The following is a 24,783-nucleotide window of genomic DNA, read 5'->3' on the forward strand; positions in this document are numbered from 1 at the left end:
TCGGATCTAACAATTATAATATAATTTATTAGTATTAATGATGATGACTTTAAAAAATAAATACAATGATGAAATGGATCTCTAATTCAATAAAAAGGAGCGACTTTTGAGTATTTTTCTTTTACAGTGAAAAATAGTGGGGAAAAAAATTTGTTAGCTTGGGAAGCAAGGAAGAGGAACGCCGAGTCTCGCCTCTCTTCGCGTACTAAAGCAACTAAACAGTCGGAGCTACCTTCTCTACAACTGGTGCATATCCCCCTTCACTGGGGGACCCATCTTCGCTGCATTCACAAGTCAGGTAAACAATCCGAGTCTCTTTTTGCACCTCCTTCCCGCCCAAGTTCTTGCTTCTCGTTGTGGAGAAAGGAGGCAACCACCTGACCATTTCCTTCCTTCCTCTCCCTATATATCCTGCTCAGTCGCTCCCTCTCTCAGCTGCGCAGAGCGATGGCAAGGTATGCTCGAAATTGGATTGAGAAAAGGAAGAAATTCCTCTGAAGACTTACGATCTTCGACGTTTAATTTGAGTGTGTGCGTGCAGGGCGTGGCTTCTCACCGGCAGGGGAATTGCAAGGAAAATAAAGAGCGGCGGCGGCGGCGGTGGTTCCGGTGGCCTTCAAATTAAAGAAGATGGCGGCGCTGAATCCGACAGGGAGTGCCCTAATTGCAAGCAGCTTATCGACAACAGCGATGCGAGTTCTTCTTCTTCTAGCTAAGCTAGCGTTGCATTTTTCTCTCCATTTTAAGTTTGAATTGTTTTCTTCTCGATGCGATTGCGTAGGTTGTCCCGTCGGATTGGCCTGGCTTTCCCGCCGGCGTTAAGTTCGACCCTTCGGACGTCGAGCTGTTGGAGCACTTAGCGGCGAGGATCGGGCTCGGCGACTCAAAGCCGCACGCCCTCATCGACGAGTTCATTCCGATGCTGGAGGACGACGCAGGAATCTGCTACACTCATCCTCAAAATCTCCCCGGTAATTAAATGACCATTAAGCTTCACTCGCTTCGTCTCTGATTCACCCTGAAACCCTAAACCCCGAAGCAGGCGCCGAGAAAGACGGAAGCAATGCCCATTTCTTTCACAGGATATCGAGCGCGTACGCGAAAGGCCCGCGCAAGAGGCGGAGAATAAGCCGATGCGGCTCGTCGGAGGAACCGGCCGTGAGGTGGCACAAGACAGGTAGGACTAAGCGCGTGCTCGATAATGCCGGCGTCCAGAAAGGCTGGAAGAAGATTATGGTTCTCCACGAGAGCTCCAAGGGAGTTGTCAAACCTGACAGAGCTAAGTGGGTCATGCACCAGTACCACATCGGCACCGGGGAAGACGAATCGGAAGGTCAACTCGTGATTTCAAAAGTCTTCTACCAACGAGTACAGTCAACGGCCCAAAGCGAAGAGAAATCGAAAACACTAATTGAGTCAGTTCCCCAAATGGAATACGCCATCAACTCCCAAGTCAACGGCAGTGATGCTCGTGGATTCTCTGACCTCGACGAGATACTGGTCGACACGCCGCCGGATTTTCAACTCGCTGTGAGAGATCTGGCCGGTCCTCTTGTCCTTTTAACGATTTGAAGTAGGGCGATCGATGCTTACTGCTTATGGCTTTGCTTGCTGGTAATGCAGGACTTGCAATTTGGTTCCCAAGAAAACTCGATGAGTTGGCTGGAGCAGTACTAGCTTGAACGAGGAATACCTTGATTACTCCATGGTAACTGGGAAGATCCTGGTTCGTGTTTCTCATGGCCATCATCACCTTGTGGATTGTATATAGACGACAGTGTTTAAGCCCGTCTGAATTAAGCTTGTTAAAGAGGGATGGAATCTAGCTGAGCAACAATATTGACGTCTCTTACAACTCACATCAAATTACTAAAATACAACAAATTGATAGACTTCATTAACAGAATCGAATATCAACTTAGACACAGCATTACACATTTACATATGCACCTATATCTATTGTACAAACCACAACAACAACAAAAAAAAAAAACAAGGACATATAAGCCAGAAAGAAGTTTCATAGGCTTGTGTGACTAACTGAGGCAAAGAAAGAATTTATTTACCTTTGTTGATTTGGACATTTGAAGGAAATCCTTAACATTGTGATCCAAGACAACTTCGATAGCTGGGATTGGGATTTCACTTGATGCATGAGCATTAATGCGAAAAACTATCTGAGCTATCTGGTACCAAATTTCCCTAGAAATTACAACATAAATAGGTTAACATTAGTGCTATTACTCCCGTGTGACAAGATAATTGTACAACATGGATTAGTAATGTAATACATTCACACACACACACACACACATAGTAGTTAAAACATTTTTTTAAAAATGTTTATTCTTTTAGTATTGGTTGTGCAGGAATAATCCTAGGCTTCCCTTTTGTAATTGTAGGGCAGGTTTGTAGGTCTTGCAAGTTGCTCAAACAAATTATCTGCTGCTTAAACCATGGGGGATGGACATGCAGTTTTTATTGTTCAAATTTAATCATGTAGGACTATGGTATCTATTATTAAACTAGGACCTCTTTCTTTTTTTTTATTTGAGCTAATCTAATCATATCACACTTAGCTTGTTCGTTGCCATGTAAACATGCTCATGTTCTTTTGTTCCCATTAGCTAGATATTAACTTTCGTTCATATATAGACATAATGCTATTTGTTATATTATTTCTAGATTCATGCTTCTTTTATAGTAATTGTTTCATGATGCTAGATAGAACGCTAGATTGCTTATCATATGTTGGTAGCAACAATCTTGCAGGTTGTTGTGTTCATGAGGATCATTCACTGATCCTTCAGTTTTCCATTTTCTTCATTGTTCAGTGCAATTGGATCATTTCGAAGAATTAGGTAACATGATTTCAGTTGCTAGCAAAGAATTTTCATTATACATTGGCATGTGCTTATACATTACTATTATATGCTTGCACTATCTCATTATGTAAGCTCTATTTTTTGGTCGTCCTGCATTATTTGTGCAGGCAGTTCACCCAATATATGCATAAAAGTAGCTAAATGTGACAACATAAGTTATAGATAACTATTTGTCTAGAGGTAAGATGGAAGAACTCTCCTCACACTTAACAATTGTTCTTAAGAATTTCTTTAAAAAATGCCATAAAATGGATAGGTGCCCTTTTGATTATTATCCAAACAATATAACGACATAGCAGTAAGATTTTAGGGAGCACTGTAGTACTAACTCAGACATTAACTATTTGCAGTTAGAAATAACAAAAAAAAAATTATCTTAATGGCATACCTTAGAAGGAGGTAAAAGAGCATCATACATATTTTCTCAAAATTTTGTAGCTTTTTGGAGTTCCTGTAATTGCCATAGATTGTAAATCTCCTTTTCCTTCTTTTCTACCGAAAAGTTTAGCTTTTCTCTTCCTTCTTGAATCACTTTTAGCTTTTTCCTCAGGTGTTCAACTTCACTTTCAAGTTTAGATCTTTCATTATTGATTGCAGGCATAGAAATCCTCCTCAAGTCCAACCGTGGAACTCTATTACTTGCAACATCAACTGATTGGCCCACTGTTATCACATCTGAGTTACTTCTGTGTATGTTTGTACCTAATGGTTTTGGACGAGTGTTTAAATTTTCGATCAAGCAGTGAACTTTACTTTCTGAAGATGATTCTTTTGGCACACCATATCTGTGTGATCTGCTCAATGCCATCTGAGGAAGATTTAACTGTCCCATATCTCCCTGTCTATTCATGTCTATTTCATCATCAATTACATGCACATCAAGAACACTTGCTTCAGTATCAACCTGAGATGAGATGGAGCCTACTTCATCTGTATGTAGGCTTGGCCTCATGCATAAATCATCTGATGGAACTTCAACCTCGAATTTCATATCTACTGCATTATCTTCTTTATCACTTAGATAAATAAAAGGAGCATGGAAATCATCATGTTGTGTCCCAATTAACCTAGGTGAGCTAGAACCATTTGCGTAGACAGCTCCATTGTTCTCGATGGAAGATGGAACTTTTTCCATTGTTAACATGCCTTTTTCCTGCACATGGCAATCATTCCTATCATTTAGCAAATTTGAATGTTGCTCCTCAGTATTATGCTGGTCACCCACATTGCTAAAAAATTGCAACTCTTGAGACATGGTTGATTCATTCGCAAATTCTGTAGAGGATTTCTGTTCAGAACCCACCAGAGGCTCTATTGCATCAACATGTTGTGCCTCATCCCTAAACCTTTCATTCTTTTTGATGGATTCATAGACCGTTTTTAGGATGAGTTCAGTGTCATCGAATGAACCAAATGAAGTATCAGTGTTGTCTTCAATGAACTCTGCTTCAGTAGACAGGTTGCTCCCTGATATCTGCTTAGCACCATCAACACCGGCAATCATTTGCTGATATGCCTCAACTTCTTTCTGCAATACATACTTCTCTCTTTCCCGCCGCACAACGATTTCCCTAAGAATCTCCTTTTCTTCTTCGTCATATGCAGATTTCTCTTCTGCTATTCTCTTGTATTGCCGAGCTTCCATTTGAACTGCTGATTTCTCCTCCTGGAGTCTAAATATCATGGCCATTGCTTCATCAGCAGCACTCGCAGCAGCGCTCCTCTCTTTTTCCAGCTCCAAACAAAGAGCAGCTCGAGCAGACTTTTCTTCTTCGAGCGCTTGTTTCAGTTCTCTCGTTACATCAGATTCATTTTTCTCTTCAACACAAACTCTCCCAATGTCATAAGATAAGGTCTTTTCCACTGTTTGTAATGGATTAGTAGAACTTATTTCTTCAACAATGGCCTTCTGATCACCTAGAAATCAGTTTACATAAACATTGAAATTTAAGCAGAAATAGGTAGAGAAGTTGGGGCTTAACTAGAATCATACGAATTTGATGGATGGAAGTGGAGATCACAATTCCGCACCTGAAAGAAGAAAACTAGTTCCAGGAACCACATTTGAGGTACTCTCTACCAGCGAAACAGGGTCGTTGACGCTCAAAGGAGTGGCCGTAGCTACTTCCCCTTTCCGACCCACCTCCACTGGGGAAGAAGACGAGGCACACAAAGAAGTAATTTTGATGGAAATATTCTTCTGTCGTTTCCGTCGTTTAAGTACATTCGGCGGCCTCTCTTGTCGGACGATCGCTTTTCCCTTGACATCAACAAAATCCTCATCTCGGTAGTTTGAAGACTCTCCTCTATCGACCAAAAGATTACTCATAAGGCTCAGATTCTTGGAATCTCGTGGAGGGTGCGGTTGCGACACCGAGTCGCACGACTCCTCGCCTCTGTCCAGATCCAATTGCCCGCCGGCGGCGGAGGCGGCGCTACCTCTGCTATCCTCATCAGTATGATTAATGAATCGGACGTCATCGCGCCTTCCAATACGGGAGTCTCTACAATCCCCAACGCAAAAGTAATCGAAGACGCCTCCGATCTTTCCGGCCGTGGAGTCAAGGAGGAACCGCTGGAGGCATCCGACGCTGCGCTGCTGCTGCTGCTGATGCTGCTGCTTCCGATGGCGGCGATCGATGAGCACGAGGTCGCAGGAGCACGGGACGGAGATCCCGACGAGAGACAGGGCCTTGGAAACGAAGAAGGCGAAGGAGGCTGCGCAGAGGAAGAGATAGGCGAGGGCGAGGTCGAGGTAGGAGGCGACGAGCCCCCGGAGCGTCCATCGGTGGTGGATCGCCCGGCACGACTCCATCGGCCTCCAGATTCTCTGCGACGAGGATCAACAGCTCCGTCGAACAGATCGAGGTCGCTACTTCCCTTGTTTCGTTGCGACACTAGAAATCCCGTATGAGGACGCGAGAGAGAGAGAGAGAGGTCGCAGGCAGAGGCGGCGAAAAACGGCCACGCGAGTGGACACGCATCGTGCTTCTAAATTCAGCACTGCATTTCATGAGAAATTCCGGCGCACCTGCCTTCACATTGGGGAAGACTCCGGGGCCCAACACATTATCCACTCGAAAGAGGTATTCGACGTAATAATTTTTAAAAAGAAGGTTAAATTCATTATTACAAGATAAATTTATTAGAGTGAATAAAAATTAAATTTTAAAAAATTTAAAATAATATTTTTTATAATTAATTACAGTTTCTCAATTTATCTTTTCATAAATAATCATAAGATTGATGTAAAATAACTGAAATATCAGATTTCACTTTTTGTTAAAATGTATCGACAAAATAAGAATAGAATGCTTCTCAACACGCTCTATTGGGCCTGCAATTGAAATTGGGCAGGGTTAAGGCCCAACAAAGAAAAGCTTGATTTAACAACGCTTTCAAACAGAATGGTAGTACGTCATCAGAACAATGCTTCCAAAATAAATTAAAGTCTGTTTTGGATAAAAAAAATCTAAAACTTTAATTATTTGATACAAAATTACATATAGTTTTAAATTTATTTTATAAAATTAAATTGATCACTTTTAAAATTAATTAGATGATAAAAAAATAAATATCTAAATTATTAATAATAATAAAAATTCTGTTGTATGCTTTCAGCGATAACAACAAAAGGATCTGTTCGTAGGCCAAGTCAATCATGTTTTTTGACGTTTCTGCGAGCCACATGTGCTTCAGTAGATATAATAAAGTTGTAGGTATTTCTTCTCAAAAAAAGCACAAGTGATCAGTACAATAACAAGATTATGGGAAAACAAGTCAATACCTCCGCTGTCTGGAAACGGCGACAACGCTGACGTCTCCATTTTTGAAACGCTAGAAAACATTTTCATCCGTGAAAACGCTGAATTCCGTCCTTGCCGCCTTCGCCAGGTCCCGAAAACGCAAACCCCTCTGCTTCTTGTTCACCAGGCTCCTTGTCCGCCCCTTCTAGTGGCTCCCTCCTGAGCAAATCCGCCAGCGCAAACACCCCATCGGCGTCCATCAGCGCCGCTGCCCCTTCATGGCACCCCTTCGCCCTGCCGCCTTCGCCAAGTCCCAGAAACACAACCCCCTCTAGCTCATAAAGTATAGCGCTGCCATGCATTGCTCCTTGTCCGCCCCTTCCAGTGGCTCCCTCCTCAGTAAATCCACTAGCGCGGATACCCTGTCGACGTCCATTAGCACTGCTGCCCCTTCGTGACGATTTGATGAGGTCTTCGCCGTTTCCAAAATCTGGAAACTTCAACTATTGCCGTTTCCCGTTTCCGTTTCCGTTTCCGCATTTTCCGTCTCCAAGTTTCCAGACAGCATAGGTCAATACTATCAGGCAAATCACATGCGAAATGGGTTTTAACAATCAAGAATCCTCTAATTGTACTAGTCACCCCAAGTAAACACAAGATATTCAACACATTAGAACCATTGACCTCTCCTACAAGTAAATGCAAGATAATAAGTGAGGAGCTTCGGCAGTTCGGCGGAGTATGAAATATTGATAAAATACTCAAAAGAATAAATAAAAATATCAGAATTTAAACTATAATAATGATGAATATTTTAAAAATTAATATTTGAATGTACATAAATTATATTTTAATTTTACATGATAGATGAACTAAAAAAATGATGGTATTATTTTGTTCTACGGTGTAATTGAGAATGTAATTTAGTGAGTGTATTTTTAGTGAACTATTTTAGATATATTTATTGACTTATAATTTACCGGAGAAATCGTTTCATGATCAGTGCATCGAACCTGGACGCTTTTCCGTATGTTCGACGCACCTAGCTATTATTTAAATTTTTGAGCTATCTATTTATGTAATCATGTCGAACCTAATTCTCGCTCTTCTATTTTGTATAAAAAACATCTCATAATTGAAAATTAATCGACATAAAAATATTGCAGCTAAAAAACATGCCATTTACTAAATTTTCTATAAGCGTCAAACTCCGAGCTTCATGCTTATGCTAGAGAATATCCAATCACAGTACGGAATACAGATTGGCATATCCAATCGAATTTAGCTGTATTTTAAGTTTGGTACGTATCAAAATTAAAAAATAAAAAGAAAAAGAAAAAGAAAAGCAGCATTAATCCTCGAATATTCTTCTTTTTGCACCATTTCTCGTTTATTAGTTATCCTTCTTATCTTCATAATTTTAATTATTATTATATCTTAAATGGATTAGTAGTGATCGCTTTCCGTCCGTGTCTATTTAGCACCTTCGTCACATCTTCCTTCGATCGATCCCAAATCAAGAGCGAGCTTCAGCCATGGCGGTTCTCGTCCGGGCCAAGCGGGCCACCGCCGCCCTCGGCGAAGACGCAAAGGCCCGCCTCATCGCCGGATACGCCTGCAGCAGCGGCAGCGAGCACGAGGCCGCCTTCTGCTCGCTCGTTCATGCCTTCTTCGACTGCGACTCCCATGACGACCGTGACTCCGATTCCTCCTCTTCTCCGTTGGATGAAGCCGACGACCCCGTTGAGAATGCATCCGACGACCGAGATCGCTCGTACCGCCGAGCCGCCGCCGAGGTGGCGGATCTCGTCCGTGGGTGGACTAACGGGGACGATCCGTTCCGCCTCCGCCTCCTCCACGACGTCTCTGTTTCCGCCGCGGACCTGGTCGCTCTCCGACCACGCGGCACCGCCTACCGACGCGCCGTGATGACCCGGCTGAGAGAGATGGGCTACAATGCTGGCGTCTGCAAGGTGCGGTGGGAGAGCTCCAGGAATCTCAGCGCCGGAAGTTACGAGTACGTCGACGTGGTGACGGAGGAGGAGGATCGACGGCGTTACATAGTGGAATTGAGCTTCGCGGAGGAGTTCGAGGTGGCGCGGGCGGAGAAGGGGGACTACAAGGAGGTGATCGCGGCGCTTCCGGAGGTGGTGGTGGCTCGGCCGGAGGAGTTTCGGCAGGTCGTTCGGGTGGTGGGGAAGGCGGCGCGGAGGTCCCTCAAGGCGCAGGGCCTTCACGTGCCGCCGTGGCGGAAGGAGAGGTACATGGTAGCCAAGTGGCTGGGACCTTACCGGAGGACTACGAACGACACCTCCCTAAACGCCAGTGGACCTCCGGTGGCGGCCGTCGGCGAGGCGAAGTGCTGGGCGGTCGGATTCCCGGTGGCCGCCGCCGCTACGAGCGTGGCCATATGGTAGCGACGAGCGTGCTAGGGATAGAATACGCGGCGGACAGGCGACAGCGTATAGCTGTCAGTGAACTCCCAGACAGCAACGTGGCGCATTCTGTGTGGATAATGTGATGTATTGTAGCATGGCCTGTTATTTGACTGTAACGGTGTTCTTTTGTAGTTTTGTCTTATAATATTCGGAAAGTGTAATAAAATAAATTTTAAATTAATATAATAATACTATTAGAAAAATATTTAACTTATTTACTTCGGCTGGATTATTTATACCGAGAGATTACATCTATCAGATTTAATTTTAAAAAAATGAAATATCATTTTTAGTTAGTAAATATTGAATTATTTTCAAGAGATAAACCTGTCTCGTCTATTTGTTCATGATTTAAAGAAATCAATATAATTGCGTTGCAAATGACTCCACGTATCATTTTCAGAAGCTTGGAGATCGACGTAGACCCTACCATGGTTTCGACGGTCCAACGACTCAAGATCGTAGATTAGTCATCCTTAACCTTAACTTCAATCTTAATCTTAATCTTAATCTTTCAGGACAGTGATGATTCCTGATTTGAAGTAGTTCGTTATAATTGAATTCATGATTCATGATCATTTTAAATTATTATTTAAATAATAATAATAAATTTATTAAAAATAAAAAAAAAATATGTACTTCTTTAAGTAACTTATCTCTTTAAAATAAAGGGAATCAAAACTCATTTAATTTGCATATATTTATAATCTTATTTATTTTATGAAATAATATTATTATTTACTTTCATTCATTTATGTAGTATTAGTTTTTTATATCAAATTCTTCTACTTATTTAAAAATTACATTCTTTTTTTTTTTTTTTGCAGTTCTCGTTCAATCATAAAATAATATTTTAAATAATAAAATAAATTATCTTTTATTCAATATATTATCTTCGAAATTAAACGTCTATTGATCTACAATAACGATTGACACCAAATAAATTAAAATTTCTCATATTATCTTATATTATGATAGAGAGAATAGAGAACTTTGAATCTTCTGTGATTATCATCATAAAATATTAAAATATGCCACACTATTTATTTCATTAAAATCAAAAGAAATCGTAAAAGTTTCTATTTGAAATTTAAGATTCTTGTGAATGTTTCATCCATTTTATTAATAAAAATTATAAATTTTATAAATTTTAAATTACTAATATTATTACTATTAATATTTTATGTTTTAGATATATTAATTTTTAATTCACATTATAAATTATAATTTGTATAAATATTATATATATATATTGATATTATATATTTTTTTAATATTTATTTAATCAAAGGACAAAAGAATTCACACTATATAATTATCAACTAATATTATTTTTATTATTATCCTACATATATTTCCTGTCTAATTCATAAGTTAATGAGGCGCATTGTAATAGCTACTAAATTCTAATTGATACATAATTATAGCAATTACAACATCAAAACTTCTAAGATTAAAATTAAAAATGATCGAGATTTTAAAATTAAAAAAAATAACATAAAATATGAAATGAATCCCCTATTTATATAGTTTTTAAAAAATAATTATTATTAAAATCATAATCATAGATAAAAAGATAAACAATTTCAATCGTTTAAAATAAATTAAAAAAATCTAATAACTGAAATCGTAGGTCAACCGACGATTCCAACTATCAGAATCGTTGAAAACCACTGATTCACAATTAATTTAGGGCCATAATCATAAACGACCCAATAGGGACCAAGCCGATTACGATTTCAATCCATTTTAGATCCGGGTATGGATCCGGCCTGATTGAATCATACGATCTCATCCCATGATGAAGTATAAGTAGATGTTATTCTTTTGTAAAAGGTGAAATCCTTGATCCCACAACCATCTATGAAGAGTTAAATTGAGAAACTGCAATTAACAATGACGGAGGAGGATATTGCTTGGCTTCGCCGAGATTTGAACTCTTGCTCTCTTCTGCAATTATATTTCGTCATAACCAACTCAGTTATGTTCTGAGAACGACCCAGATAGATGCTAGCAAGTGATATGCCATGTGTGTAGAAAGCTACTCATACGGCCTAATGTAGATAAACACAAATTAGCCATAACCAACAATTCTAAGAATATCCTCTTTATTGCGTTATCTCCAACTCAATAAAAATCAAATTGTATCAAAAGTAAATAATAATCACTATATTTTTTAAAATAATTAACTGTATTAGTTAATTATTATTATCAGGTGTGTGTATTAGAATGTGTGTGTGTGTGACTATTTAATTATTTTTGTTTTTAATTATAAATTCAATCGTTAACGCTGTGCGCTTTGGCAACAGGAGATCATCTCGATCAGCTCCATCTCCGCTTGGCCGTCGTCCTCCCAGCACAGCCCCGCCGCCTCGCCCATCTCCTCCGGATCCCAATCCAACCCCTCGCCGCCTCCGAGCGGGAACTCGGACAGGTACCCGCCAGTCTCACCTGCTCCCACCTTCATCTCCCGCTCGTCCAGCTCCCCCTCGCCGCCGTCGTCGAACAGAAGGCCGGTCAAGTCACTGAAGTCGTCGGCGGAGGCGGAGCGGTCGTCGTTTCCAGTGAAGACGCCGGCGCTCGCTTTGGAGTTATCGTCCGTGGCCGGTGGTGCGGCGCCGTCTATCATCAAGCCTTGGATGTAGGCCTGGAGGAGGACGCCGGAGTTGGGGTTGTTCTTGTTCCTGATGGCCCGGCGGCGACACCGCGGGGAGATGTGCCTCCGCTTGGTGGCGTTCCAGTGGTTCTTGATGGAGTTCTCCGTCCGGCCGGGGAGCCTCTTCGCGATCTCTGCCCATTTGTTACCGACCTCCGAATGCGCTTCGATCAGAATCTTGTCCTCCTCCTCGCTCCACGTCTCCTTCTGCACTGCGTCTCAAAAGACTCACAAAAGAAAGAAAGAAAGAAAACTAAAATACGATCGACGACGACCTAAACAGATTGAGAATAACTTAACCTTGATATTTGGCCTGAGATGGTTGTTCCATCTCTCTCTGCACTGCTTTCCGATTCTTCCATGCATCACCTTCGCAATCTGAGACCACTTCCTCAGACCATGCTTCTCTACCAGACCGATCAACAATCTGCAAAACCAGAGTAAATAATTAATCTATTCATACACGTTCTCGAGAGCAAAGAAGGAAACAGAGATTGCCTGTCCTCTTCAGCTGTCCATTGGCCTTTCTTCCCCCTGGTTTTCTTCTGCGCCTTGCCGCCATTTCTCTTCGCAGTCTTATTCTTCATCAGCACGTCGACTTCCACTCGAGGCTTATTGTTGACGACGATGGAGAGCTCATCGAAAGCCACGGCAGCGGAGTCGCTCGGATAAGCCATCGGGACCTGCTGCAGCGCCGGCGTCATCCCGCCGATGGATCTCTGATCTGTCAAATAGTACGGCAACTGGATGCCCTCCAATGGCACCCTGCAGCTCTCCATTTCACTAAATGGAAATGGACTATCGAAGCCATTCAATATCTCATCCAACGGGCCGATGAACTGCAGGAGATCTTGGTGCTGGAAGAGGTCGTCCCCCATGTCTACCTTGAAGCTTCCAAACTCCATGGCAGGGAAGAGAGATGTTCTGAAACATACAGCATTATGTACACATGCAATGCATGAATTAATATGTTTTAAACTATGGAAGTTACTCTTAATACGGCAATTAATTGTGGTGGTGTGAATGGTAAGAAATGTATAGTTGTGTATAATTAAGTGCGGCCTTAATTGCAGATCCCTCAGTTACTGGATGTCTGGAAGGGTATCAGTTGCTTTTAATGGATCCCTGAAGATGAGAAAGTAGAAACTGAAGAACATATGGACACTAGATTAATTGGTTTAACTATCACTTCTCTTACTATTAGTTTTGCTCTTGTTGTTTGTTGTTAGAAATAGTTTTGATATTGATATAGTTTTGATATTGATATGGCAAGTCTCGATTGGTCTGTTTGACATGGTAAAAAGTGGTCAACAATCGGTCTATCGTGGCATCCGACTTGACATGTATAAGGTCAAAGGAGCAAATCATGGCTCGAGCTCAACCACACGCTCAGGTGAGCTTAGCCACACGTTCATGAGAGCTCTGCCACACGCTCATGAGAGCTCGACCACACATATAGGTAAGCTCCGCCTCATGCTCAAGTCAGCTCGACCACGCATTCAGGTCAGCTCAATCATACGCTCAGGTTAGCTCGCCCACGCATATAGGTAAGCTCAACCATACGCTCAGTTCAACCCGACCACATTTATAGATGAGCACAGCCACATGCTTAGCTCAACATGGCTAGTTCAGCTCGGCCAGTCATACAACCTGTCTACATGCTTTCACAGCTCGACCATTCAAACACCTCAATCACATGCTCTCATAGCTCGGCCATTCAATCAGCTCGGCCACATGTTCTCACAGCTCGGCCATTCATACAGTTCGCTCACGTATCTTTCGACCTCACGCATCAGGTCAGCCATCAACGGACAAATACACTGACTCTTTCTCCTTGGCTCAGACCTATCAGCTCATCCGAAAGGATAAGGACGGAGACAAAGTTCCTAAACTCGATCCCCTAAAATCCCGCACACTTACGTACACAACCATCGAATGAAGATAATTAACCCTGCTGAGCCGTTGAATGCAGAGGCGGATGTAGTAAGGGGCCCGGGGGGGCCATGCCCCCCCCGGGCCCAGTCCAAGATCCTATTAGATAAGTTAAATAAGATTTTAGGGTTAATGGTAGATTTTAGGGATTAATGGGTTGTTGATCCTAATTCCTAAACCAACCCGATTGCGGACAAACCTAAAGAAATCGCGAGTTTGGGGATCGCGACATCGCGCGTCTTCTTCTTGCGGCGGCAACAACTTCGTGCGGCATCGCGCGTCTTCTTCGTGCGGCATCGCGCGTCTTCTTCGTGCGGCGGCAACAACTTCGTGCGCATCTTCGTCAGGTGCCGATCGCGTCATCGCGGCATTGCGCCTCGCGTCTTCTTCGTGTCTTCATCGTCGGGCACGGAAGAGAGTTTGGTGGGTGTCGCCGTGTCGACCACAAGGAAGAAGTGAAACACCGGTAAGTCGAGCTTTAAATCCTTGGATTTCTAGGGTTCTTGGACCTAGATTTAGGGGTTTTATGGATTCTTTGGATTGCTTAGATTTTTCCTGAATTTTGAGTTTTCACAGCCGGTTGCTGTGATTTTGATTGGCTTGAGCCTTGAGGTTTCGGCAGGGAAGAAAGAAGAAGGGAGAGTGAATTCTATTTGAGGGGTTTTGGCCTGAGAAGATTGATTGATTGCTACCTCTCAACTTCATGGTTAGAGAACTTTTCTCCCTTTATACCTTTGTTTTGGTTATCAGTAACTTTTCTCCCTTTATTTTTTATGTTTATAAATGCTATCATAGATTCATAATATTTCACAAAACTCATTAATTGTATCTTGCTGCATTTGTTGTTAGCCCATAAAAACATAAATTTAGTTCTTATGGATAGGTGCCCTTTTGATTATTATCCAAACAATATAACGACATAGCAGTAAGATTTTAGGGAGCACTGTAGTACTAACTCAGACATTAACTATTTGCAGTTAGAAATAACAAAAAAAAAATTATCTTAATGGCATACCTTAGAAGGAGGTAAAAGAGCATCATACATATTTTCTCAAAATTTTGTAGCTTTTTGGAGTTCCTGTAATTGCCATAGATTGTAAATCTCCTTTTCCTTCTTTTCTACCGAAAAGTTTAGCTTTCTCTTCCTTCTTGAATCACTTTTAGCTTTTTCCTCAGGTGTTCAACTTCACTTTCAAGTTTAGATCTTTCATTATTGATTGCAGGCATAGAAATCCTCCTCAAGTCCAACCGTGGAACTCTATTACTTGCAACATCAACTGATTGGCCCACTGTTATCACATCTGAGTTACTTCTGTGTATGTTTGTACCTAATGGTTTTGGACGAGTGTTTAAATTTTCGATCAAGCAGTGAACTTTACTTTCTGAAGATGATTCTTTTGGCACACCATATCTGTGTGATCTGCTCAATGCCATCTGAGGAAGATTTAACTGTCCCATATCTCCCTGTCTATTCATGTCTATTTCATCATCAATTACATGCACATCAAGAACACTTGCTTCAGTATCAACCTGAGATGAGATGGAGCCTACTTCATCTGTATGTAGGCTTGGCCTCATGCATAAATCATCTGATGGAACTTCAACCTCGAATTTCATATCTACTGCATTATCTTCTTTATCACTTAGATAAATAAAAGGAGCATGGAAATCATCATGTTGTGTCCCAATTAACCTAGGTGAGCTAGAACCATTTGCGTAGACAGCTCCATTGTTCTCGATGGAAGATGGAACTTTTTCCCATTGTTAACATGCCTTTTTCCTGCACATGGCAATCATTCCTATCATTTAGCAAATTTGAATGTTGCTCCTCAGTATTATGCTGGTCACCCACATTGCTAAAAAATTGCAACTCTTGAGACATGGTTGATTCATTCGCAAATTCTGTAGAGGATTTCTGTTCAGAACCCACCAGAGGCTCTATTGCATCAACATGTTGTGCCTCATCCCTAAACCTTTCATTCTTTTTGATGGATTCATAGACCGTTTTTAGGATGAGTTCAGTGTCATCGAATGAACCAAATGAAGTATCAGTGTTGTCTTCAATGAACTCTGCTTCAGTAGACAGGTTGCTCCCTGATATCTGCTTAGCACCATCAACACCGGCAATCATTTGCTGATATGCCTCAACTTCTTTCTGCAATACATACTTCTCTCTTTCCCGCCGCACAACGATTTCCCTAAGAATCTCCTTTTCTTCTTCGTCATATGCAGATTTCTCTTCTGCTATTCTCTTGTATTGCCGAGCTTCCATTTGAACTGCTGATTTCTCCTCCTGGAGTCTAAATATCATGGCCATTGCTTCATCAGCAGCACTCGCAGCAGCGCTCCTCTCTTTTTCCAGCTCCAAACAAAGAGCAGCTCGAGCAGACTTTTCTTCTTCGAGCGCTTGTTTCAGTTCTCTCGTTACATCAGATTCATTTTTCTCTTCAACACAAACTCTCCCAATGTCATAAGATAAGGTCTTTTCCACTGTTTGTAATGGATTAGTAGAACTTATTTCTTCAACAATGGCCTTCTGATCACCTAGAAATCAGTTTACATAAACATTGAAATTTAAGCAGAAATAGGTAGAGAAGTTGGGGCTTAACTAGAATCATACGAATTTGATGGATGGAAGTGGAGATCACAATTCCGCACCTGAAAGAAGAAAACTAGTTCCAGGAACCACATTTGAGGTACTCTCTACCAGCGAAACAGGGTCGTTGACGCTCAAAGGAGTGGCCGTAGCTACTTCCCCTTTCCGACCCACCTCCACTGGGGAAGAAGACGAGGCACACAAAGAAGTAATTTTGATGGAAATATTCTTCTGTCGTTTCCGTCGTTTAAGTACATTCGGCGGCCTCTCTTGTCGGACGATCGCTTTTCCCTTGACATCAACAAAATCCTCATCTCGGTAGTTTGAAGACTCTCCTCTATCGACCAAAAGATTACTCATAAGGCTCAGATTCTTGGAATCTCGTGGAGGGTGCGGTTGCGACACCGAGTCGCACGACTCCTCGCCTCTGTCCAGATCCAATTGCCCGCCGGCGGCGGAGGCGGCGCTACCTCTGCTATCCTCATCAGTATGATTAATGAATCGGACGTCATCGCGCCTTCCAATACGGGAGTCTCTACAATCCCCAACGCAAAAGTAATCGAAGACGCCTCCGATCTTTCCGGCCGTGGAGTCAAGGAGGAACCGCTGGAGGCATCCGACGCTGCGCTGCTGCTGCTGCTGATGCTGCTGCTTCCGATGGCGGCGATCGATGAGCACGAGGTCGCAGGAGCACGGGACGGAGATCCCGACGAGAGACAGGGCCTTGGAAACGAAGAAGGCGAAGGAGGCTGCGCAGAGGAAGAGATAGGCGAGGGCGAGGTCGAGGTAGGAGGCGACGAGCCCCGACGTCCATCGGTGGTGGATCGCCCGGCACGACTTCCATCGGCCTGCAGATTCTCTGCGACGAGGATCAACAGCTCCGTCGAACAGATCGAGGTCGCTACTTCCCTTGTTTGGTTGCAACACTAGAAATCCCGTATGAGGACGCGAGAGAGAGAGAGAGGTCGCAGGCAGAGGCGGCGAAAAACGGCCACGCGAGTGGACACGCATCGTGCTTCTAAATTCAGCACTGCATTTCATGAGAAATTCCGGCGCACCTGCCTTCACATTGGGGAAGACTCCGGGGCCCAACACATTATCCACTCAAAGAGGTATTCGACGTAATAATTTTTAAAAAGAAGGTTAAATTCATTATTACAAGATAAATTTATTAGAGTGAATAAAAATTAAATTTTAAAAAATTTAAAATAATATTTTTTATAATTAATTACAGTTTCTCAATTTATCTTTTCATAAATAATCATAAGATTGATGTAAAATAACTGAAATATCAGATTTCACTTTTTGTTAAAATGTATCGACAAAATAAGAATAGAATGCTTCTCAAACACGCTCTATTGGGCCTGCAATTGAAATTGGGCAGGGTTAAGGCCCAACAAAGAAAAGCTTGATTTAACAACGCTTTCAAACAGAATGGTAGTACGTCATCAGAACAATGCTTCCAAAATAAATTAAAGTCTGTTTTGGATAAAAAAAATCTAAAACTTTAATTATTTGATACAAAATTACATATAGTTTTAAATTTATTTTATAAAATTAAATTGATCACTTTTAAAATTAATTAGATGATAAAAAAATAAATATCTAAATTATTAATAATAATAAAAATTCTGTTGTATGCTTTCAGCGATAACAACAAAAGGATCTGTTCGTAGGCCAAGTCAATCATGTTTTTTGACGTTTCTGCGAGCCACATGTGCTTCAGTAGATATAATAAAGTTGTAGGTATTTCTTCTCAAAAAAAAAGCACAAGTGATCAGTACAATAACAAGATTATGGGAAAACAAGTCAATACCTCCGCTGTCTGGAAACGGCGACAACGCTGACGTCTCCATTTTTGAAACGCTAGAAAACATTTTCATCCGTGAAAACGCTGAATTCCGTCCTTGCCGCCTTCGCCAGGTCCCGAAAACGCAAACCCCTCTGCTTCTTGTTCACCAGGCTCCTTGTCCGCCCCTTCTAGTGGCTCCCTCCTGAGCAAATCCGCCAGCGCAAACACCCCATCGGCGTCCATCAGCGCCGCTGCCCCTTCATGGCACCCCTTCGCCCTGCCGCCTTCGCCAAGTCCCAGAAACACAACCCCCTCTAGCTCATAAAGTATAGCGCTGCCATGCATTGCTCCTTGTCCGCCCCTTCCAGTGGCTCCCTCCTCAGTAAATCCACTAGCGCGGATACCCTGTCGACGTCCATTAGCACTGCTGCCCCTTCGTGACGATTTGATGAGGTCTTCGCCGTTTCCAAAATCTGGAAACTTCAACTATTGCCGTTTCCCGTTTCCGTTTCCGTTTCCGCATTTTCCGTCTCCAAGTTTCCAGACAGCATAGGTCAATACTATCAGGCAAATCACATGCGAAATGGGTTTTAACAATCAAGAATCCTCTAATTGTACTAGTCACCCCAAGTAAACACAAGATATTCAACACATTAGAACCATATCCTCTCCTACAAGTAAATGCAAGATAACAAGTGAGGAGCTTCGGCAGTTCGGCGGAGTATGAAATATTGATAAAATACTCAAAAGAATAAATAAAAATATCAGAATTTAAACTATAATAATGATTAATATTTTAAAAATTAATATTTGAATGTACATAAATTATATTTTAATTTTACATGATAGATGAACTAAAAAAATGATGGTATTATTTTGTTCTACGGTGTAATTGAGAATATAATTTAGTGAGTGTATTTTTAGTGAACTATTTTAGATATATTTATTTACTTATAATTTACCGGATAAATCGTTTCATGATCAGTGCATCGAACCTGGACGCTTTTCTGTATGTTCGACGCACCTAGCTAATAATTTTAAACACTAATTATTTAAATTTTATTCTAACTATCTATTTAATCATGTCGAAGCTAATTCTCACTCTTCTATTTTGTATAAAAAATATGGCATAATTGATACTTAATTGACATAAAAAACATGCCATTTACTAAATTTTCTATAAGCGTCAAACTCCGAGCTTCATGTTTATGCTAGAGAATATCCAATCACAGTACGGAATACAGATTGGCATATCCAATCGAATTTAGCTGTATTTTAAGTTTGGTACGTATCAAAATTAAAAAATAAAAAGAAAAAGAAAAAGAAAAGCAGCATTAATCCTCGAATATTCTTCTTTTTGCACCATTTCTCGTTTATTAGTTATCCTTCTTATCTTCATAATTTTAATTATTATTATATCTTAAATGGATTAGTAGTGATCGCTTTCCGTCCGTGTCTATTTAGCACCTTCGTCACATCTTCCTTCGATCGATCCCAAATCAAGAGCGAGCTTCAGCCATGGCGGTTCTCGTCCGGGCCAAGCGGGCCACCGCCGCCCTCGGCGAAGACGCCAAGGCCCGCCTCATCGCCGGATACGCCTGCAGCAGCGGCAGCGAGCACGAGGCCGCCTTCTGCTCGCTCGTTCATGCCTTCTTCGACTGCGACTCCCATGACGACCGTGACTCCGACTCCTCCTCTTCGCCGTTGGATGAAGCCGACGACCCCGTCGAGAATGCATCCGACGACCGAGATCGCTCGTACCGCCGAGCCGCCGCCGACGTGGCGGATCTCGTCCGTGGGTGGACTAACGGGGATGATCCGCTCCGCCTCCGCCTCCTCCGCGACGTCTCTGTTTCCGCCGCGGACCTGGTCGCTCTCCGACCACGCGGCACCGCCTACCGACGCGCCGTGATGACCCGGCTGAGAGAGATGGGCTACAATGCTGGCGTCTGCAAGGTGCGGTGGGAGAGCTCCAGGAATCTCAGCGCCGGAAGTTACGAGTACGTCGATGTGGTGACGGAGGAGGAGGATCGACGGCGTTACATAGTGGAATTGAGCTTCGCGGAGGAGTTCGAGGTGGCGCGGGCGGAGAAGGGGGACTACAAGGAGGTGATCGCGGCGCTTCCGGAGGTGGCGGTGGCTCGGCCGGAGGAGTTTCGGCAGGTCGTTCGGGTGGTGGGGAAGGCGGCGCGGAGGTCCCTCAAGGCGCAGGGCCTTCACGTGCCGCCGTGGCGGAAGGAGAGGTACATGGTAGCCAAGTGGCTGGGACCTTACCGGAGGACTACGAACGACACCTCTCTAAACGGCAGTGGACCTCCGGTGGCGGCCGTCGGCGAGGCGAAGTGCTGGGCGGTCGGATTCGCGGTGGCCGCCGCCGCTACGAGCGTGGCCATATGGTAGCGACGAGCGTGCTACGGATAGAATACGCGGCGGACAGGCGACAGCGTATAGCTGTCAGTGAACCCCAGACAGCAACGTGGCACATTCTGTGTGGATAATGTGATGTATTGTAGCATGGCCTGTTATTTGACTGTAACGATGTTCTTTTGTAGTCTTGTCTTATAATATTCGGAAAGTGTAATAAAATAAATTTTAAATTAATATAATAATACTATTAGAAAAATATTTAACTTATTTACTTCCGTTAGATTATTTATACCGAGAGATGACATCTATCAGATTTTAATTTAAAAAACATGAAATATCATTTTTAGTTAGTAAATATTGAATTATTTTTTTCAAGAGATAAACCTGTCTCATTTATTTGTTCATGATTTAAAGAAATCAATATAATTGCGTTGCAAATGACTCCACGTATCATTTTCAGAAGCTTGAAGATCGACGTAGACCCCCTACCATGGTTTCGACGGTCCAACGACTCAAGATCGTAGTTCGTCATCCTTAACCTTAACTTCAATCTTAATCTTAATCTTAATCTTTCAGGACAGTGATGATTCCTGATTTGAAGTAGTTCGTTATAATTGAATTCATGATTCATGATCATTTTCAAATTATTATTTAAATAATAATAATAAATTTATTAAAAATATAAAAAGAATATGTACTTCTTTAAGTAACTTATCTCTTTAAAATAAAGGGAATCAAACTCATTTAATTTGCATATATTTATAATCTTATTTATTTTATGAAATAATATTATTATTTACTTTCATTCATTTATGTAGTATTAGTTTTTTATATCAAATTCTTCTACTTATTTAAAAATTACATTCTTTTTTTTTTTTGCAGTTCTCGTTCAATCATAAAATAATATTTTAAATAATAAAATAAATTATCTTTTATTCAATATATTATCTTCGAAATTAAACGTCTATTGATCTACAATAACGATTGACACCAAATAAATTAAAATTTCTTATATTATCTTATATTATGATAGAGAGAATAGAGAACTTTGAATCTTCTGTGATTATCATCATAAAATATTAAAATCTACCACACTATTTATTTCATTAAAATCAAAAGAAATCGTAAAAGTTTCTATTTGAAATTTAAGATTCATGTGAATGTTTCATCCATTTTATTAATAAAAATTATATTTTTTATAAATTTTAAATTACTAATATTATTAATATTAATATTTTATGTTTTAGATATATTAATTTTTAATTCACATTATAAATTATAATTTGTATAAATATTATATATATATATATATATATATATATATTGATATTTTATATAATATTAGCAAGATCAAGAAGATTTTTCGAAAGAGTATTTTTTTTATTTATTTAATCAAAGGACAAAAGAATTCACACTATATAATTATCATCTAATATTATTTTTATTATTATCCTACATATATTTCCTGTCTAATTCATAAGTTAATGAGGCGCGTTGTAACAGCTACTAAATTCTAATTGATACATAATTATAGCAATTACAACATCAAAACTTCTAAGATTAAAGTTAAAAATGATCGAGATTTTAAAATTAAAAAAACAACATGAAATGAATCCCCTATTTATATAGTTTAAAAAAATAATAATTATTAAAATCATAATCATAGATAAAAAGATTAAACTATTTCAATCGTTTAAAATAAATTTAAAAAATCTAATAACTGAAATCGTAGGTCAACCGACGATTCCAACTATCAGAATCGTTGAAAACCACTGATTCACAATTAATATAGGGCCATAATCATAAACGACCCAATAGGGACCAAGCGAATAACAATTTCAATCCATTTTAGATCCGGTTATGGATCCGGCCCGATCGAATCATTCGATCCCATCCCATGATCAAGTATAGGTAGATGTTATTCTTCTGTAAAAGGTGAAATCCGTTATCCCAACGGTCTCGTACAGTTGGTCCCACAACTATCTATGAAGAAGTAAATCGAGAAACTGCAGTTAACAATGACGGAGGAGGATATTGCTGGGCTTCGCCGAGATTTAAACCCTTGCTCTCTTCTACAATTATGCTTCATCATAATTAACTCAGTTATATTTTGGGAGCGACCTAGACAGATGCTAGCAAGTGATATGCCATGTGTGTAGAAAGCTACTCATAGGGCAACTGTAGATAAACACAAATTAGCCATAACCAACGATTCTAAGAATATCCTCTTTATTGCGTTATCTCCAACTCAATAAAAATCAAATTGTATCAAAAGTAAATAATAATCACTATATTTTTAAAATAATTAACTGTATTAGTTAATTATTATTATCAGGTGTGTGTATTATATGAATGTGTGTGTGTGACTATTTAATTATTTTTGTTTTTAATTATAAATTCAATCGTCAACGCTGTGCGCTTTGGCAACAGGAGATCATCTCGATCAGCTCCATCTCCGCTTGGCCGTCGTCCCCCCAGCACAGCCCCGCCGCCTCGCCCATCTCCTCCGGATCCCAATCCAACCCCTCGCCGCCTCCGAGCGGGAACTCGGACAGGTACCCGCCAGTCTCACCTGCTCCCACCTTCATCTCCCGCTCGTCCAGCTCCCCCTCGCCGCTGTCGTCGAACAGAAGGCCGGTCAAGTCACTGAAGTCGTCGGCGGAGGCGGAGTGGTCGTCGTTTCCAGTGAAGGCGCCGGCGCTCGCTTTGGAGGTATCGTCCGTGGCCGGTGGTGCGGCGCCGTCCATCATCAAGCCTTGGATGTAGGCCTGGAGGAGGACGCCGGAGTTGGGGTTGTTCTTGTTCCTGATGGCCCGGCGGCGACACCGCGGGGAGATGTGCCTGCGCTTGGTGGCGTTCCAGTGGTTCTTGATGGAGTTCTCCGTCCGTCCGGGGAGCCTCTTCGCGATCTCTGCCCATTTGTTACCGACCTCCGAATGCGCTTCGATCAGAATCTTGTCCTCCTCCTCGCTCCACGTCTCCTTCTGCACTGCGTCTCAAAAGACTCACAAAAGAAAGAAAGAAAGAAAACTAAAATACGATCGACGACGACCTAACAAGATTGAGAATAACTTAACCTTGATATTTGGCCTGAGATGGTTGTTCCATCTCTCCCTGCACTGCTTTCCGATTCTTCCATGCATCACCTTCGCAATCTGAGACCACTTCCTCAGACCATGCTTCTCTACCAGACCGATCAACAATCTGAAAAACCAGAGTAAATAAGTAATCTATTCATACACGTTCTCGAGAGATCAAAGAAGGAAACAGAGATTGCCTGTCCTCTTCAGCTGTCCATTGGCCTTTCTTCCCCCTGGTTTTCTTCTGCGCCTTGCCGCCATTTCTCTTCGCAGACTTATTCTTCATCAGCACGTCGACTTCCACTTGAGGCTTATTGTTGACGATGATGGAGAGCTCATCAAAAGCCACGGCGGAGGAGTCGCTCGGATAAGCCATCGGGACCTGCTGCAGCGCCGGCGTCATCCCGCCGATGGATCTCTGATCTGTCAAATAAAACGGCAACTGGATGCTCTCCAATGGCACCCTGCAGCTCTCCATTTCACTGAATGGAAATGGACTATCAAAGCCATTCAATATCTCATCCAACGGGCCGACGAACTGCAGGAGATCTTGGTGCTGGAAGAGGTCGTCCCCCATGTCTACCTTGAAGCTTCCAAACTCCATGGCAGGGAAGAGAGATGTTCTGAAACATACAGCATTATGTACACATGCATGCATGAATTAATATGTTTTAAACTATGGAAGTTACTCTTAATACGGCAATTAATTGTGGTGGTGTGAATGGTAAGAAATGTATAGTTGTGTATAATTAAGTGCGGCCTTAATTGCAGATCCCTCAGTTACTGGATGTTTGGAAGGGTATCAGTTGCTTTTAATGGATCCCTGAAGATGAGAAAGTAGAAACTGAAGAACATATGGACACTAGATTAATTGGCTTAACTATGACTTCTCTTATACTTAGTAGTTTTGCACTTGTTGTTTGATATTAATGAAACAAAAATGATATACTGCGCGACTCGTGCACGACACCGCCAATCCACCGCTGCTGCCGCCACCCTCGTCGCACCATCCGACGGTATATTAATGAAACAGAAATGATATATTACGCGACGAGGAATGCACGACTCGTGTGCGACACCGCCGACCCACCGCCGCTGGCGCCATCCTTACTGCACCGTCCAGCTACCGTCGGTCGTCGCCTCTGGCACGTACAATCGACACGCCGCTCGCCAGTGCTTCGTCCGACGTCGGATTACGATCGAATTGTGGTAGGAATCCGACGTAATTTGGCCGGTTCCGATCAAATCACGACCGAAGACCGACCGAGGAAGGATTGGCGTGCGACGTTGG

General features: G+C 41.7%; 4 protein-coding genes and 3 pseudogenes across 4 annotated transcripts; 3 read left to right on the plus strand and 4 right to left on the minus strand.

The window, feature by feature from the left end:
- Nucleotides 1–447: 447 nt before the first annotated feature.
- LOC141832577 (SUPPRESSOR OF GAMMA RESPONSE 1-like) lies at nucleotides 448–1,689 on the plus strand. Its single transcript, XM_074720061.1, has 5 exons — nucleotides 448–455; nucleotides 542–692; nucleotides 782–971; nucleotides 1,043–1,530; nucleotides 1,624–1,689. The coding sequence occupies exons 1-5, from the start codon at nucleotides 448–450 to the stop codon at nucleotides 1,675–1,677; spliced, it is 891 nt and encodes a 296-aa protein (XP_074576162.1). The 3' UTR covers nucleotides 1,678–1,689.
- A 208-nt stretch (nucleotides 1,690–1,897) lies between these two features.
- LOC141831990 (uncharacterized) lies at nucleotides 1,898–5,816 on the minus strand. The gene is made up of 3 exons (XM_074719444.1): nucleotides 4,917–5,816; nucleotides 3,274–4,802; nucleotides 1,898–2,202 (listed from the first exon to the last, which is right to left on the minus strand). The coding sequence occupies exons 1-2, from the start codon at nucleotides 5,698–5,700 to the stop codon at nucleotides 3,310–3,312; spliced, it is 2,277 nt and encodes a 758-aa protein (XP_074575545.1). The 5' UTR covers nucleotides 5,701–5,816; the 3' UTR covers nucleotides 1,898–2,202; nucleotides 3,274–3,309.
- A 2,316-nt stretch (nucleotides 5,817–8,132) lies between these two features.
- Nucleotides 8,133–9,219, plus strand: LOC141832285 (uncharacterized; annotated as a pseudogene).
- A 2,134-nt stretch (nucleotides 9,220–11,353) lies between these two features.
- On the minus strand, nucleotides 11,354–12,504 carry LOC141832579 (uncharacterized). The gene is made up of 3 exons (XM_074720062.1): nucleotides 12,224–12,504; nucleotides 12,026–12,152; nucleotides 11,354–11,932 (listed from the first exon to the last, which is right to left on the minus strand). The coding sequence occupies exons 1-3, from the start codon at nucleotides 12,502–12,504 to the stop codon at nucleotides 11,354–11,356; spliced, it is 987 nt and encodes a 328-aa protein (XP_074576163.1).
- Nucleotides 12,505–14,677: 2,173 nt separating this feature from the next.
- On the minus strand, nucleotides 14,678–17,264 carry LOC141832580 (uncharacterized; annotated as a pseudogene).
- A 2,290-nt stretch (nucleotides 17,265–19,554) lies between these two features.
- Nucleotides 19,555–20,548, plus strand: LOC141832402 (uncharacterized; annotated as a pseudogene).
- A 2,269-nt stretch (nucleotides 20,549–22,817) lies between these two features.
- LOC141832581 (uncharacterized) lies at nucleotides 22,818–23,970 on the minus strand. Its single transcript, XM_074720063.1, has 3 exons — nucleotides 23,690–23,970; nucleotides 23,490–23,616; nucleotides 22,818–23,396 (listed from the first exon to the last, which is right to left on the minus strand). Exons 1-3 carry the CDS (start codon nucleotides 23,968–23,970, stop codon nucleotides 22,818–22,820), a joined length of 987 nt encoding a protein of 328 aa, XP_074576164.1.
- Nucleotides 23,971–24,783: the final 813 nt, after the last annotated feature.

Source organism: Curcuma longa, chromosome 7 (genome assembly GCF_044706935.1).
Source record: "Curcuma longa cultivar G26 ecotype Majalengka, Jawa Barat chromosome 7, ITB_CL_G26_1.1, whole genome shotgun sequence".
Lineage (NCBI taxonomy): Eukaryota > Viridiplantae > Streptophyta > Magnoliopsida > Zingiberales > Zingiberaceae > Curcuma > Curcuma longa.

Excerpts from the sequence above, each read along its gene's own strand:
- LOC141832577 (XM_074720061.1), top strand. Across the intron at positions 693-781 it reads AGCTTATCGACAACAGCGAT|GTTGTCCCGTCGGATTGGCC; the intron begins GCGAGTTCTTCT and ends GCGATTGCGTAG. Across the intron at positions 1,531-1,623 it reads CGCCGGATTTTCAACTCGCT|GACTTGCAATTTGGTTCCCA; the intron begins GTGAGAGATCTG and ends CTGGTAATGCAG.
- LOC141831990 (XM_074719444.1), bottom strand. The coding sequence starts at position 5,700 with ATGGAGTCGTGCCGGGCGATCCACCACCGATGGACGCTCCGGGGGCTC. Across the intron at positions 4,803-4,916 it reads AACTAGTTTTCTTCTTTCAG|GTGATCAGAAGGCCATTGTT; the intron begins GTGCGGAATTGT and ends ACTGATTTCTAG.
- LOC141832579 (XM_074720062.1), bottom strand. The coding sequence starts at position 12,504 with ATGGAGAGCTGCAGGGTGCCATTGGAGGGCATCCAGTTGCCGTACTAT. Across the intron at positions 12,153-12,223 it reads TGGACAGCTGAAGAGGACAG|ATTGTTGATCGGTCTGGTAG; the intron begins GCAATCTCTGTT and ends CTGGTTTTGCAG. Across the intron at positions 11,933-12,025 it reads ATCTCAGGCCAAATATCAAG|AAGGAGACGTGGAGCGAGGA; the intron begins GTTAAGTTATTC and ends GACGCAGTGCAG.
- LOC141832581 (XM_074720063.1), bottom strand. The coding sequence starts at position 23,970 with ATGGAGAGCTGCAGGGTGCCATTGGAGAGCATCCAGTTGCCGTTTTAT. Across the intron at positions 23,617-23,689 it reads TGGACAGCTGAAGAGGACAG|ATTGTTGATCGGTCTGGTAG; the intron begins GCAATCTCTGTT and ends CTGGTTTTTCAG. Across the intron at positions 23,397-23,489 it reads ATCTCAGGCCAAATATCAAG|AAGGAGACGTGGAGCGAGGA; the intron begins GTTAAGTTATTC and ends GACGCAGTGCAG.